Genomic DNA, 12,842 nt, shown 5'->3' on the forward strand with positions numbered 1-12,842 from the left:
TCACCTGGCATGCGTGCAGCCTGGGTTCGGTCCTCAGCACCACATACAAACCAAGATGTTGTATCCGCCGAAAACTAATAAATACATATTAAAATTCTCTCTCTCTCTCTCTCTCTCTCTCTCTCTCTCTCTCTCTCAAAAAAAAAAAAAAAAAAAATCAGGGAAGGTGTCCTTAAGTTTCACTGGCCTTCACTCTGGCATTATAAAGATCAGGGACAAGCTGAATGTGGCGGTGCACACCTGTAATCCCTACAGCTCAGGAGGCTGAGGCAAGTTCAAGGCCAGCCTCAGCAATTTAGCAAGGCCCTTACAACTTACTGAGACCCTGTCTCCATTTAAAAAAAAAAAAAAAAAAGGCATTTAAAAGGGGCTGGAGATGTGGTTCACTTGTTAAGTGCCCCTGGGTTCGATCCCTGGTACCAAAAAAAAATTTTTTTTTTCAGGAATACCTGATAAAGACTGTACTTTTTTTTTTTTTTTTTTTTTTTTTAAAGAGAGAGTGAGAGAGGAGAGAGAGAGAGAGAGAATTTTAATATGTATTTATTTTATTTTATTTTTTTTTTGTTATCGGCGGACACAACATCTTTGTTTTGTATGTGGTGCTGAGGCTCGAACCCGGGCCGCATGCATGCCAGGCGAGCGCGCTACCGCTTGAGCCACATCCCCAGCCCAAGAATGTACTTTACTGGACTTAGACACTTAGACACAGGGCCTTTTGTGAAGACAAAGGAACCAGAAGACGGGGTTGGCAGGCTCGGAGTGCACCTGTGTCCTGAGGAAAGAATGCCTGATTATTCTCTCAGACATGGTGATTGTTTGCCTGCCTGATGGTGGAGCAGTGGTGATAGAGGTGCACGCTGGAAATGTATAGCAAAATATAGCATACATGGGGATATGGAGAGCTATGAGGTGACTTTTCTTAGCTGTATGACAAAATTGGCATAAAAAAATCACATTTTATCTTTATTAGATTTCATCGTTTCTTGGATGTCAACAGCCACAAAATAGAAAAGACAATAGAAGGGTAAGTTGGTTCTATATGTATGTGTATATATAGGTATATATATATTCAGAAATGTGTGAATTTCTTATTAATCTTCTTGTTAATGTCTTTATAACCTTTAGTGAATTTTTAAATATATTTTTATATATTTTAGAATTTATGAAAAATTTATTATTCATTCTGATCTCAGCAAAGCTGCTAGTTGGAAGAAATTAACTGAGGAATTTCTAAATTCATCACTTCCCAGCATAAAAGAAATAAAGGTATGCTTCCAATTATGAGATCTCCATTGTATATTTCACATTTTTTCAATCTGATTATTGTCAGCTTATTTTTGTTAATATATAATCATTCATTCTATTTTAGTATTATCCACTAGCTAGAACATGATCTCCTGGAAGTTGACTTAAATGTTGCCATCAAATAAGTTTGCTTCAGGTTTGTTATGAAAAGAAAAGGCGTGTTCTTATTTATTCATCTTCTTGCCTTCAACATACTGTGGCTATCAAGATCCACGATTGGTACAAATCATTCCACGATTGGTACAAATCATAGCACTTTCTGGATATCTTAAAACTTCCAAATGGCGGGCTGGGGATGTGGCTCAAGCGGTAGTGCGCTTGCCTAGCATGTGTGCGGCCTGGGTTCGATTCTCAGCACCACATACAAACAAAGATGTTGTGTCTGCCGAAAATAAATAAATAAATATTAAAAAAAAAAAAAAAACAAAAAAAACTTCCAAATGGCTTCTCAGCATTTAGTAACAACTGCATATTCTTATTTAGTAGATGCCAGATACACTTTGATAGTGTGTCATTGGGCCTCAAAAGAACAATGATTTGCTAGAAGGATTCACAGAACTCAAAAGCTGATATCCTCACTATTTTTAATGGCTTATTGCAGTGACAGGATTCAGGATAAACTCAGCAAAGGGACAAGGTGCATAGAGCAGAAACCAGCACAAGCCTTAGGTGTCCCTCCCAGTAGTCACACAGGGATGCACTTAATTCTTCTAGTAACAGTGCATGATAACATGTGTAAAGTGTTGTCAACCAGGGCATTCACCTGAGCTTTGGTGTCCAGGGTTTTATTAAGGTCAGTCTTGGAAGCATGCAGTGCCCATTTGGCTGCCCTTAACTACTCAGACTCCAGCCCCCCAGAAGTCAAACTGAGGGCCTCTGGCACATGAAACGGACATTTACATTAATTCACTTTGTTAGCATTAATTGTGGTCACACTGATAGAGCATGGTCCAAGCCTTTGGCAGACATACTCTTCTTAGCAGAGTCCTCTGGGGGTTTAATGGGGGGGCTGGGGTTGTGGCTCAGTGGTAACGCGCTTGCCTAGCATATGTGAGGCACTGGGTTCGATTCTTAGCACAACATACAAATAAATAAATTAAAGGTCCATCAACAACTAAAAATACTTTTAAAAAAAAAATACGTATCTGCCAGGAGCCCATCTAGGGTCATCAAGGATCATCCGGGATGTGGGATGTTAAGGGGTTAAGCAACCTAAACCTACTCAGTTAACTTTTTACTGTTCACATATTCACTCATTTAATCTTCACAATAACCTCTGGTGAATTTTCTATTATTGATAGGCTTTCTTATTTGTTAACACTGTGGAAATTGGTATCATACAGAAGAAAGATTTAAGACTGAGATGTCAGTGGTAGAGGGCTTCCCTGGTACACTTGAAGCCCTGGTTTGATCCTTAGCACCACAAAAAAAAAAAGAGAGAGAGAGAGAGAGAAAGAGAGAGAGCTTTAGATAATTTTTTATATAATTTTTTAAAAATTGTCTATCAGTTTAAGGAAATGGTTCTAAAGGTATTTCAGGAAGAAAGAGGGAGTGGAAGTGTTTTGAATCCATGCCCTAAGGACTAGAAATGCATTTCTATGCACTTTAGTCTAAGGACCACTTGGGAAGAGAAGGTAGATCTTTTTTAGATACCTTGACTAATTTTACTTTCTAAGTAGACTTTATGTGTTAGTCAGCTTTCTATTGCTGTGGAAATTTTCTCAGAAAAACTGAGAAATTCAGTTTAAAGGAAGAAAGGTTTATTTTGGCTCACAGTTTCAGAGGTTTCTGACAATGATCAGTTGGCTCTATTGCCTTTGGGCATGTAGCAAGGCAGTACGTGATAGGCAAATTGCACCTGACAGAGGAGGCTACTCACCTGTGGTGGCCAGGTATCAGAGAAAGAGAGGAAGAGCCTAGGGCCCCAGTATTCCTTTCAAGTGCATGCCCCTAATAACCGAACTACCTTCTACTTGGCCCCACCACCTTCCATAAACCCTATAGGCAGATGACCAAGCCTTCAACACATGACTTTAGGGGACAATCAAGAAACAAACCATAACACTGTAGAATGGAATAATTTAGGTGTCATTACACTATAATATGAATAATAAAAATAACGGCAAGCTTTTTTGTAGCACGTACTATGTCCTAAGCAGTGTTTATCCCATGGAAGACCATTTTCAATATGTATTAATATCCCCATTCCAACACAGCAAATGTTTAATTTAAATTAAACATTTAAATTTTAATCTCAGTTTAATTTAAATTAAAATACAGTCACGTGTCCCTTAGTGACAGGGATGCATTTTGAGAAATGCACCTTTATGTAGTTTTGTCATTGTGTGAGTGTTGCAAAATAATCTAACCTAGGTGGTACGGTCTTACTGCTCACATAGGCGATATGGTTTATAGTTTGTAGGCTATAAACCTGTACAGCATGTCAGTGTGTGTACTGTAGGTAACTTGTCATGATGGTTTTTATGTATCTAAACTTATCTAAACAAAAAAAAGGTCCAGAAGAAATATGTATAAAAATGGAACACTTCTATAGGGCACTTGCCATGTATGGCGCTTATAGGACTGAAAATTGCTCTGAATGTATAAGTTGAGTGCGTGGTGAGTGAAATGGGGGCCTAGGACATGATCGTGCACTACTGTACACTTTATACACTCAGTACATTTAGGCTACACTACATTTATAGAAAAAAGTTTCTTTCCTCAATAATAAGTTGACCCAGCCAGGCATGTGGCTCTCGTCTATAATCCCAGCGGCTGGGGAGGCTGAGGTAGGAGGATGCCTAGTTGAGAGCCAGCCTTAGCAACGGCAAGGTGCTAAGCAACTCAATGAGACCCTATCCCTAAATAAAATACAAAATAGGGCTGGGGATGTGCTTCAATGGTCAAGTGCCCCTAAGTTTAATCCCTGGTACCCCCCACTCAAAAAATAATAAGTTGACCTGGAAGGCATTGGGGTACACACCTATAATTCCAGTAACTTGGGAGGCTAAGACCCTCTCAAAATAGAAACAGAAAAATAAAAGAAAAACTTAGGATATAAAGAAAGAAAAAACTTTGTAAGGTAGTGAACTATATTTGTGTTTTAAGCTAAGTGTCACTATAAAACAGTCCATTAGAAAAAATTAAGAGGTTTATAAAGTAAAAAATGTTACAATAAGACCAGGTTAACTTTTTTTTTTCCCTTAAGTCCTGGGAATTGAACCCAGATCTTCTCTGCCACTAAACCACATCCCCAATACTTTTTATTTTTGGCATTGGTATTGAACCCAGGGGCACTTTGTGTGGGACATATGACTTCATTCCTTTTTGTTTGAATTGCTGGTTTATATGGTAAGCTTAGGTTTAACCTTTTAAGAAACTGCTAACTTATTTCTCAAAGTTATCTTGTCATTTTACATTTCTACTAGAAATGTATAAGGGTTCCAATTTCTCCACATCCTTCCTACACTTGTTATTGTCTCTCAATATATTACTCCCTAGAAGTATGTAGTACTATCTCATTGTGGTTTGATTTACCTTTCCCTAATACCTAATGATGTTGAAAATCTTTTCAAGAACTTTTGAGCTTTTTAGCCAAATGTATGTTTCCTGTGGTGTCCATTCAAGTCTTTTGCCCAATTTTAAATGGATTATTTTGTCTTGTCTTTCAAGGAATTGATCCATTTTATCTAAATTATCAAATTTGTAGGCATTAGAATATTCATAATACTCCTTTATTATGTCCATAGAATCAGGAGTGATGGCCTCTCTTTCATTTCTGATTTTAGTACTCTATTTCTTCTTGTGGTAGCATAGCTAGACATTTATCAATATTATTAACCTTTTCAAAGAACCAGCTTTTGGTTTGTTGACTTTTAAAATTGATATCCTGTTTTCAATTTCATTGATTTCTGCTCTTTATCTCTCTCTCATCATTCATGTATGTATGTGTTTATATTTATACACACAAACATACAATATATACATATATATGAATATATACATATATGTATATATTCATTTATTTTTTTATTTTGGGAAGGGGTACTGGGGATTTAACCCAGGGGAACTTTACCACTGAGCCACGTCCCCATCTCGTTTTATTTTTTATTTGGGGACTGGGTCTCAGTAAGTTGCTTAGGTCCTAAGTTGCTGACATTGGTCTTAAACTTGTAATCCTCCTGTCTCAACTTCCTGTGATTATAGGTGTGCACCACTGCACCTGACTCTGCTCTCATTTTTATTTTTTAGTTTCCTTTGGCAGATCTTTCTTCTTTTCCTAGCTATCATTCTGATAGTCGTCTCTAGTTTATATCTATTTTCAAATAATTATATTACTTTCACAGGTAGTGTAGGTGCCTTGTACAGAATAATCATAGTTTCTTCCTTCCATCCCTTATAATATAACCATCATTCATTTCACTAAGAAGCAAAAATCATTTTTTTGCTTTGAATAATTTTTGCCATTATAATTTCTAACAAACTGCGAGATGCAGTAATGCACTCCTGGTCATCCCAGGAATTGGGGAGCCTGAGGTAGGAGGATTGCAAGTTCGAGGCCAGCCTGGACAAATTAGCAAGATCCTGTCTCAAAATATGAAGAGCTAGAGATGTAACTCGGTGGTAAAGTACCCTAGATTCATCCCCCAGTACCAAAAGTGATAATAATAATAATGTTTGTTTGTTTGTTTTGTTTTGTTTTGTTTTGTACCAGGGATTGAACTCAGGGGCACTCAACCACTGAACCACATCCCCAGCCCTATTTTGTATTTTATTTAGAGACAGGGACTCACTGAGTTGCTTAGAGCCTCACTTTTGCTGAGGCTGGATTTGAACTCGTGATTCTCCTATCTCAGCCTCCCAAGCCTCTGGGATTACACCTGTTTATTGTTAGATCAACTAAGAATATGCAAAATATAAGATTTTATTTTATCTTCATTTTTTTTTCCTTTTCTAATGCTCTTCAATTAGTTTCCAACCTGTATCGTTTCCTTCTCTATGAAAGATTTCTTTTAACATTTCTTGCCGGGTAGGTCTACTAGCACAAATACATTCAATTTTTTATTTAAGAAAGTCTTTATTTCTGCTTCACTATTGAAGGATAATTTTGCTGGATACAGAATTCCGGGTTCTAGGGAATTTTTTTTTTTTTTTTTTTTTAACACTTGGAGTATTTGACTCCACTTCCTTCTTACTTCTTCGGTTTCTGAAGAAAATTCTAATGTAATGCCTATTCTTGTTCCTCTTAGGAGCACCTTCTCTCTTAAACTTTCTACAATTTGTATATTATATGCCTAGTGTAGATATTTTGTATCTATCTTTCTTGGTGTTTTCTGAACTTCTGTGGTTTGGTATTTGTCTTTAATTTGGGAAAACTATCATTCTCTAAATATTTATTATCTTTCTTTTCTTGATGTTCCCATTACAGATATATTATGTCTTTTGTAGTGTCCCACAGTTCTTGTATATTCTGTTCTGTTTTCTTCATTCATTTTTCTCTTTACTTTTAAATTTTGCAAATTTCTGTTGACATACGATTGAGCTCACTTTCTTTGCTTGTGCCAGTCTACTGATGAGCCCATAAAAGGCATTCATCATTTCTCTTGCCTTTTTTTTAAGTTTTATTTTTTAGTTATAGTTGCACATAATACCTTTATTGTATTTATTTATTTTTATGTGGTGCTGAGGATCAAACCCAGGCCCTTGCACATGGTAGTCGAGTGCTCTACCACTGAGCCACAACCCCAGCCTCTTTTGCCTTGTTTTTTATGTGTAGCTCTTCATTTTGATTCTTTTACCGAGTTTTCTTCTCCCTGCTTGTATTACCTATTAGTTCTTTGAAAACTAGCATGTACCTAATCATACGTATTAATGGGATTCAGTGTGATACTTCCATAAATTCATACAGCATTCATTGATCATATCCAACCTTCCTTCTTCTACCCTTGCATCTCCCCACACCTTTCCCAGACTTTAGTGATCACTATTCAAATCTTTCTTTATAATCCACTTTTCCCATCAGAGTCCTTAGCATATTAATTATAGTTATTTTAAATTTCTGATCTGATAATACCATGTCTGAGTCTGGTTCAGATGATTGCACATTTTCTCCTTACATGCCATGTCAAGTGCCCAGTGTTGGCTACCTGAGCCCAGATTCTAGGGGTTTCCGGGAGGGATGGGGACTCATCTGAGCATGTAATGCCTGTGTGACTGAAATTGTCGAAGTTCCACATTTCCCAAAGAAAGCACATGTTCCTCATAAATCACATTATTTGCACGAACTATCTAGAAAACTGGTACAGCATGGTTCAATACCTGACATTTACAACACTCTGATTAGTTCTAACATTTTAAGAGTTTGGTCAACAGAAACCAGGCAAGGGCCGTTCATGAAATAAGACCTTTGAGGGAATGTACAAGGCTTCAATAACTCAGGCCTGCTGAGTTCACTGTTTTCTGCACAGCTAATAGCTCAATCTAGAAATCAGTCTTGTAAATAAGGAAAGACTGACAATCAGCAGAATACAACAGTTACTATTATGGCACTTTGTAAAAATGTGGATGTGTAACCGATGTGATTCTGCAATCTTTGTAATGTTTTGAATAACCAATAAAAAAATTTTAAAAAAAAGATAAAAACTTGAACAAAGAAAAAATTTGCTTTTTCATGTTTAGCTCTTCACAAAAAGGCCAGCATACAAAGACAGTACTTTTCATAAAGTAAATAGAATGATGTATGAAAATCATTGTAAATTATAAGTAAAAAGTATTGAGACTTGAAAATTCTTAGGCACAGCATAAATTGGTTTCCAATAAAGCAAAATGAAATGACTTTTAAGTTTATGAAAAAATACTCACCCATCCATAAAACAAATGCAAACTAAAGCAACACTGAGGTAATATTTTTCACTTATCTGATTAATAATTGGCATGGGAAATCCTTAATTTTATATTCTTTGCAATTATACATGCACTATTTGTACCAAATGCAAATATGAATAATTTGCATGGGGATTATTTTGGCATTCCTTAAAATTCCAAATGCAAATATTCTTTGGCTAACTGTTTCATTTTTTAGGAATTTGTGATATAGATAAACTCATAATTATGAAGCAACCTAAGTTAGGGATAGCAAAAGATTGGGAAAAAATCTGAATGTTATTAATAGGACACTGGTTAAATAAAATATATCACAAATATGTTAAAACTACTGGATATGTTTTAAGCTTCATGATGCATATTTCCACAAGAGTAAATCCATTTTTGATCACACTCTCAAGACACTACGGTTGTTCTAGGAGTAAAGACTATCATCCATTCAGGTGTTTTATACTTGTTAGCTGTATAGAACCTTAGATGGCTTTGAAGTTCCTTATGTGTAATCATTTGAGTTATGAAAGATGTATAGAGGTTAGGATTTATTTAGGTATAACTTGTTTTCTAAGACCAGAAAAAAATTGGGGACATAGCTATCATGGGGTTATCTTTCATTACTCAATCTAGTTTAGAAAGCACTTACCAACCTCATTGATTCATGTTCTGCATTTTTTGTTTTAAAGACAGATGCACATTATTCCATACTGTCACTCCTTCTGTGTCTGTCTGATTCTCCTTCAAACAGCAATTATGTGGAAACACCAAGAGAGAAAGAAGTGGGTATGTTACCAGATAGTTTAACATAAGAAATAAAAGAGAAACTGATTTTATTGCTTAATTACTTAGACATTGAGATTTTATTAAAAGTTGTAAAAATCTGAAACTATTTCTGTTGCTTTGGATGCCATTGCAAATTTTCACTTAAAATACAAGTTCTGACTTTGTACATTAAACTACCTTTGTTCCATAAAGAGAAATTCACTTTTGAGAATGAGTTAATTAAAATGTAAAATGTATTAGAGCATTAGTTTGTTTCAAAGTTTTGAAGTTTTGTTTCCTGAGTGTGTTTTATTTTGAGGTTTGTTTAGACTTTTTTCCTGCAGTTTTATGGTTTTTTCCCAGATATTTATGATAAAGCTGAAGAGATTCTTCTATTGTATTTCAGAAAAGAAAGATGATTTTGACTGGGGAAAATACTTGATGGAAGGTGAAGAAATTGACCTTGGTCCAAATGTGGACACACCAGTAAGTGGCATTGGTTTTGCTATTGAAAATGTAAATACATGCCTAGGTGATATAGATGATTTTGGTGGGTCCTTCTGCCCTGAAGCATCCTAGCTGAAACAGGAACACTCTGCACTGGGTAGAAGTTTATTATGGAAGACTAGTAAAGATTCTGTACTGGGAAGCTGAGTGGGGTAAACTCAACTATTCCTTAAACAGCAGTGATCTTGGATTTTTTGCCATCCAAAATCATTCTGTTCTTAAAATAGGCACTTGAAGTTTTTTTTTTTTTTTTTTTTTTGTATCAGGGATTGAACCCAGGCACTGAGCCATGTCCTCAGCCTTTTTTAATATTTTATTTAGACACTGGGTCTCACTGATTTGCTTAGGACCTCGCTAAGGTGCTGAGTCTCGCCTTGAACTCGCAATTCTCCTGCCTCAGCCGCCTAAGCCGCTGGGTTTATAGGTGTGTGCCACTTATCCGCAGCACTTACAAGATTTAGGGAAAAGTTTCATTTGTTTTTTTGCTTTTCTGTCCGTGTTGCTCAGTTTTTTTCTTGTGAAATCCTTCCAATTTTTGTTTTTCGTATGAAATCCTCTTAATTTCTAAAGTAAATAGCTCTAACTGTTGTACTCTCTTTGAAATGTGTATTTCCTTTTTAAATCAGAATTGGTCTGACGACAGTGAAGAAGAGGATGCTCAACAGCCCTTAAGCAGGGAGGACTCTGGAATCCAGGTGGACAGGACCCCATTAGAAGAACTAGATCAAAATAGAAATCTGGGGCCCCGAGTCAGTTGGAAAGGTATTGTATGTCATTGGCTGCTGGTGTTTTCTGGGGTATTGGTAAGGTCTGCCCCACTTACAAAATAAATCTTAAACCATTAGTAGACTTATTTATACAGTGCCTAAAATGTAGCACTATAGCAATGTCTTGGTTTTGCTCCTCAGCACCACTTAAAAAATAAAAAGCAGTAATACTGGTAGCACTATAGAATTAATATTGAAAAGGGATTTAGAATGCAGGCTTTTTTTTTTTAGAATGCAGTACCTCACATGGGCAAGGCAAGTGCTCTACCACTGAGCTATCGCCCCAGCCCTTCATTTTTTTAAACAGTTCTGATAACTTTATTAGTTCTAAATGTTCCTATTTATTTATTTATTTTTGAATTTGCTGATATTAGTGTTTAAATAAGTAGAGCTGTACTATTTACTTTTTAAATGCCAACTTTTTCAGTCTTTTTGTGAGGAACTCTGAAATTGATAGAGTCTAGAAAGAGCCAGAAGCAACTTTAGAGAGCAGATCATCTATTTCTTTGTTTCTTTTTGGAGATGAGGAAACAAAGAATGGTTTTCCCATAGCTGCAAACTGTGAGGCCGATACCAGCAGCCAGACCCTGTCCTCTGCACTTGGATCTTGCCAGATAGGCACAGAGTATTTAAAGCTGACTCCAGGTCTCTTGATTTTCTGCTTATACCTCCTTTTTTTTTTTTTTTTTTTTTTTTTTGACTTTCGACTTTTGAGTTGAGAGTCACTTAGTTCAGAGCACATTATCATCACATTATCATCTCTAGTGTATTTTAGGGCTTTTTACTTTATTTCCTTTTTTTCTGTTTTGTTTTTTTTTCTGATTCTCTTATTTCCCTTTCTCTGCCAACCCAGTTATAGGTACTATTCTAATGTATTTGCTATCTGTCTTCTTATTAATGAGTTCTTGTGAAACACATGTACGTGTGTGTGTGTGTGTGTGTAATACATTTAAATTACATAACTAGGGCTGCTGGGGTGGAGTGCTTACCTAGCTGCTCGCCTAACATGTGTGAGGCCCTGAGTTCGATCCTCAGCACCACATAAAAAATAAGTAAATAAAATAAAGGTATTGTGTCCAACTACAACTAAAAAATAATATACTTTTTAAAAATTACATAACAGGTATTAGATTATGTGTAAATTTTCTTCTGTTGATCTTTTTATTCAACTTTGTTTTAAAACCTGTCCATGTTTGTTTCTGCCTGCTGCGTAGTGTTCCAGTCTGCAGCTACCATATTTCTGTCACTTGTTCCCTTGATGATAGGCCCTGAGTTCCTCTGCAATCCCAAGTTCTCTGCTTGTCCTTGACCTTTGTGAGAATTTGGCTGGGATACAAGTTTCTTCTCTTATAATCTTATCAATACTTGATAAGATCCATACTTGGGACTTGGGAATTGTTTTCATTTGCATGAGTCTGACTACTAGTGATTTAGGGACAGGTTGTGTTATTTTTTGGTGTCTGGGACTTGCCCTTCTATGAATTGCTTGCCCATTGATATCATTTACTTGCTTTTCTTTTGGATGTATCGTATCCTTTATGCTCTCCCCAGCCCCCAGAGATCTTGGCAGATATTGATATTAATTCCCAGTTTTAGACGTTGCAGGTATCTTTTAGTCAGTCATCTGTTAACATGAAACTCCTCCATGATGGTGATGGTTTTCTGGTATCAGCTTGAGTATGTGGCCTTTATCAGATTACAGCAATTTATCTTATATTTCTTTTTTTAAATAAGTCTTTAATCACAAATAAATATTGAATTTTATCATCTTTTCCTGAGGCAATTTCATAATTTTTCTTTTTTACCCTATTACTACGTTAATAAATTGTCGGATATTGAATCATCTTTGAATTCCTAAGCCAGACTTCTTTGATTGGGTTTTTTTTTAATACCTTATTAGGTCTTTTAGGTATTTTTCAATTTTTTTTTTTCCCCCGTACTGGGGATTGAACTCCGAGACACTCCAGTGAGCACATCCCCAGCCCTTTTTTGCATTTTATTTCGAGACAGGGTCTCACTGAGTTGCTTAGTGCTTCTGTCTTTTCTCTTTCATGAATTATTTATCATATTTTTACCTGGTTTATCATCATACTTATATTAGCCTCATAACTTTGCCTTATTCTCTTTTCTGGAACAACTTGTGTAAAATAGAGATTATCTAATCTTTGGAATTTAGTACAAGTCTTAAGGCTTTGGGGATGTTTGGAAAGGTTTTCTGTTACCATTTCAATTTCTTTAATGGTTATTGGACTATTTGATTTTATCATTTATCTTTTTATTCATGGAGTCATTTTAAAATGGAGCAATTGTTTTTTACTTTCTAGCCAATGGGATTTAAATAAATATTATGTATGTGTTCTGTGTATGTGGTTTTAAATATGTCATGTTAAAGAGCCATTTTCAGATGTATTCTGGAATGGAGTTGTAAGTCCAAATATCATGACCAAGTATTATTATGTTAACTTTTATAACCTATACTTATTACATTTCTTTCCAGCAGATGAGCCAGATGGCCGAAGCTGGTTAGAACAGCATGTGGTCCATCAGTACTGGACAGCCAGACCCTCACGAATTCCACATAGTTTGCATTTACACTCCAATTTAGCTGCTGTATGGTAAGAAGTT

The 12,842-nt window shown here is 35.9% G+C and overlaps 1 protein-coding gene across 5 annotated transcripts in view; it reads left to right on the forward strand.

Annotated features, from left to right (window-relative positions):
• Tubgcp5 (tubulin gamma complex component 5) overlaps window positions 1-12,842 on the forward strand; it is a 38,627-nt gene that overhangs the window by 7,256 nt on the left and 18,529 nt on the right. For 3 of the 5 annotated variants that reach the window (XM_076851250.2, XM_076851249.2, XM_076851253.2), the window contains 6 exons: window positions 971-1,024; window positions 1,158-1,266; window positions 8,868-8,964; window positions 9,350-9,429; window positions 10,077-10,212; window positions 12,715-12,832. In XM_076851250.2, the coding sequence (XP_076707365.2) occupies window positions 971-1,024; window positions 1,158-1,266; window positions 8,868-8,964; window positions 9,350-9,429; window positions 10,077-10,212; window positions 12,715-12,832 (594 nt within the window). Of the gene's footprint in view, window positions 1-970; window positions 1,025-1,157; window positions 1,267-8,867; window positions 8,965-9,349; window positions 9,430-10,076; window positions 10,213-12,714; window positions 12,833-12,842 lie in introns of those variants that run through there. The other 2 variants (XM_076851251.2, XM_076851252.2) reach the window with 2 other exon arrangements.

This window comes from Callospermophilus lateralis, chromosome 3, assembly GCF_048772815.1.
Source record: "Callospermophilus lateralis isolate mCalLat2 chromosome 3, mCalLat2.hap1, whole genome shotgun sequence".
Lineage (NCBI taxonomy): Eukaryota > Metazoa > Chordata > Mammalia > Rodentia > Sciuridae > Callospermophilus > Callospermophilus lateralis.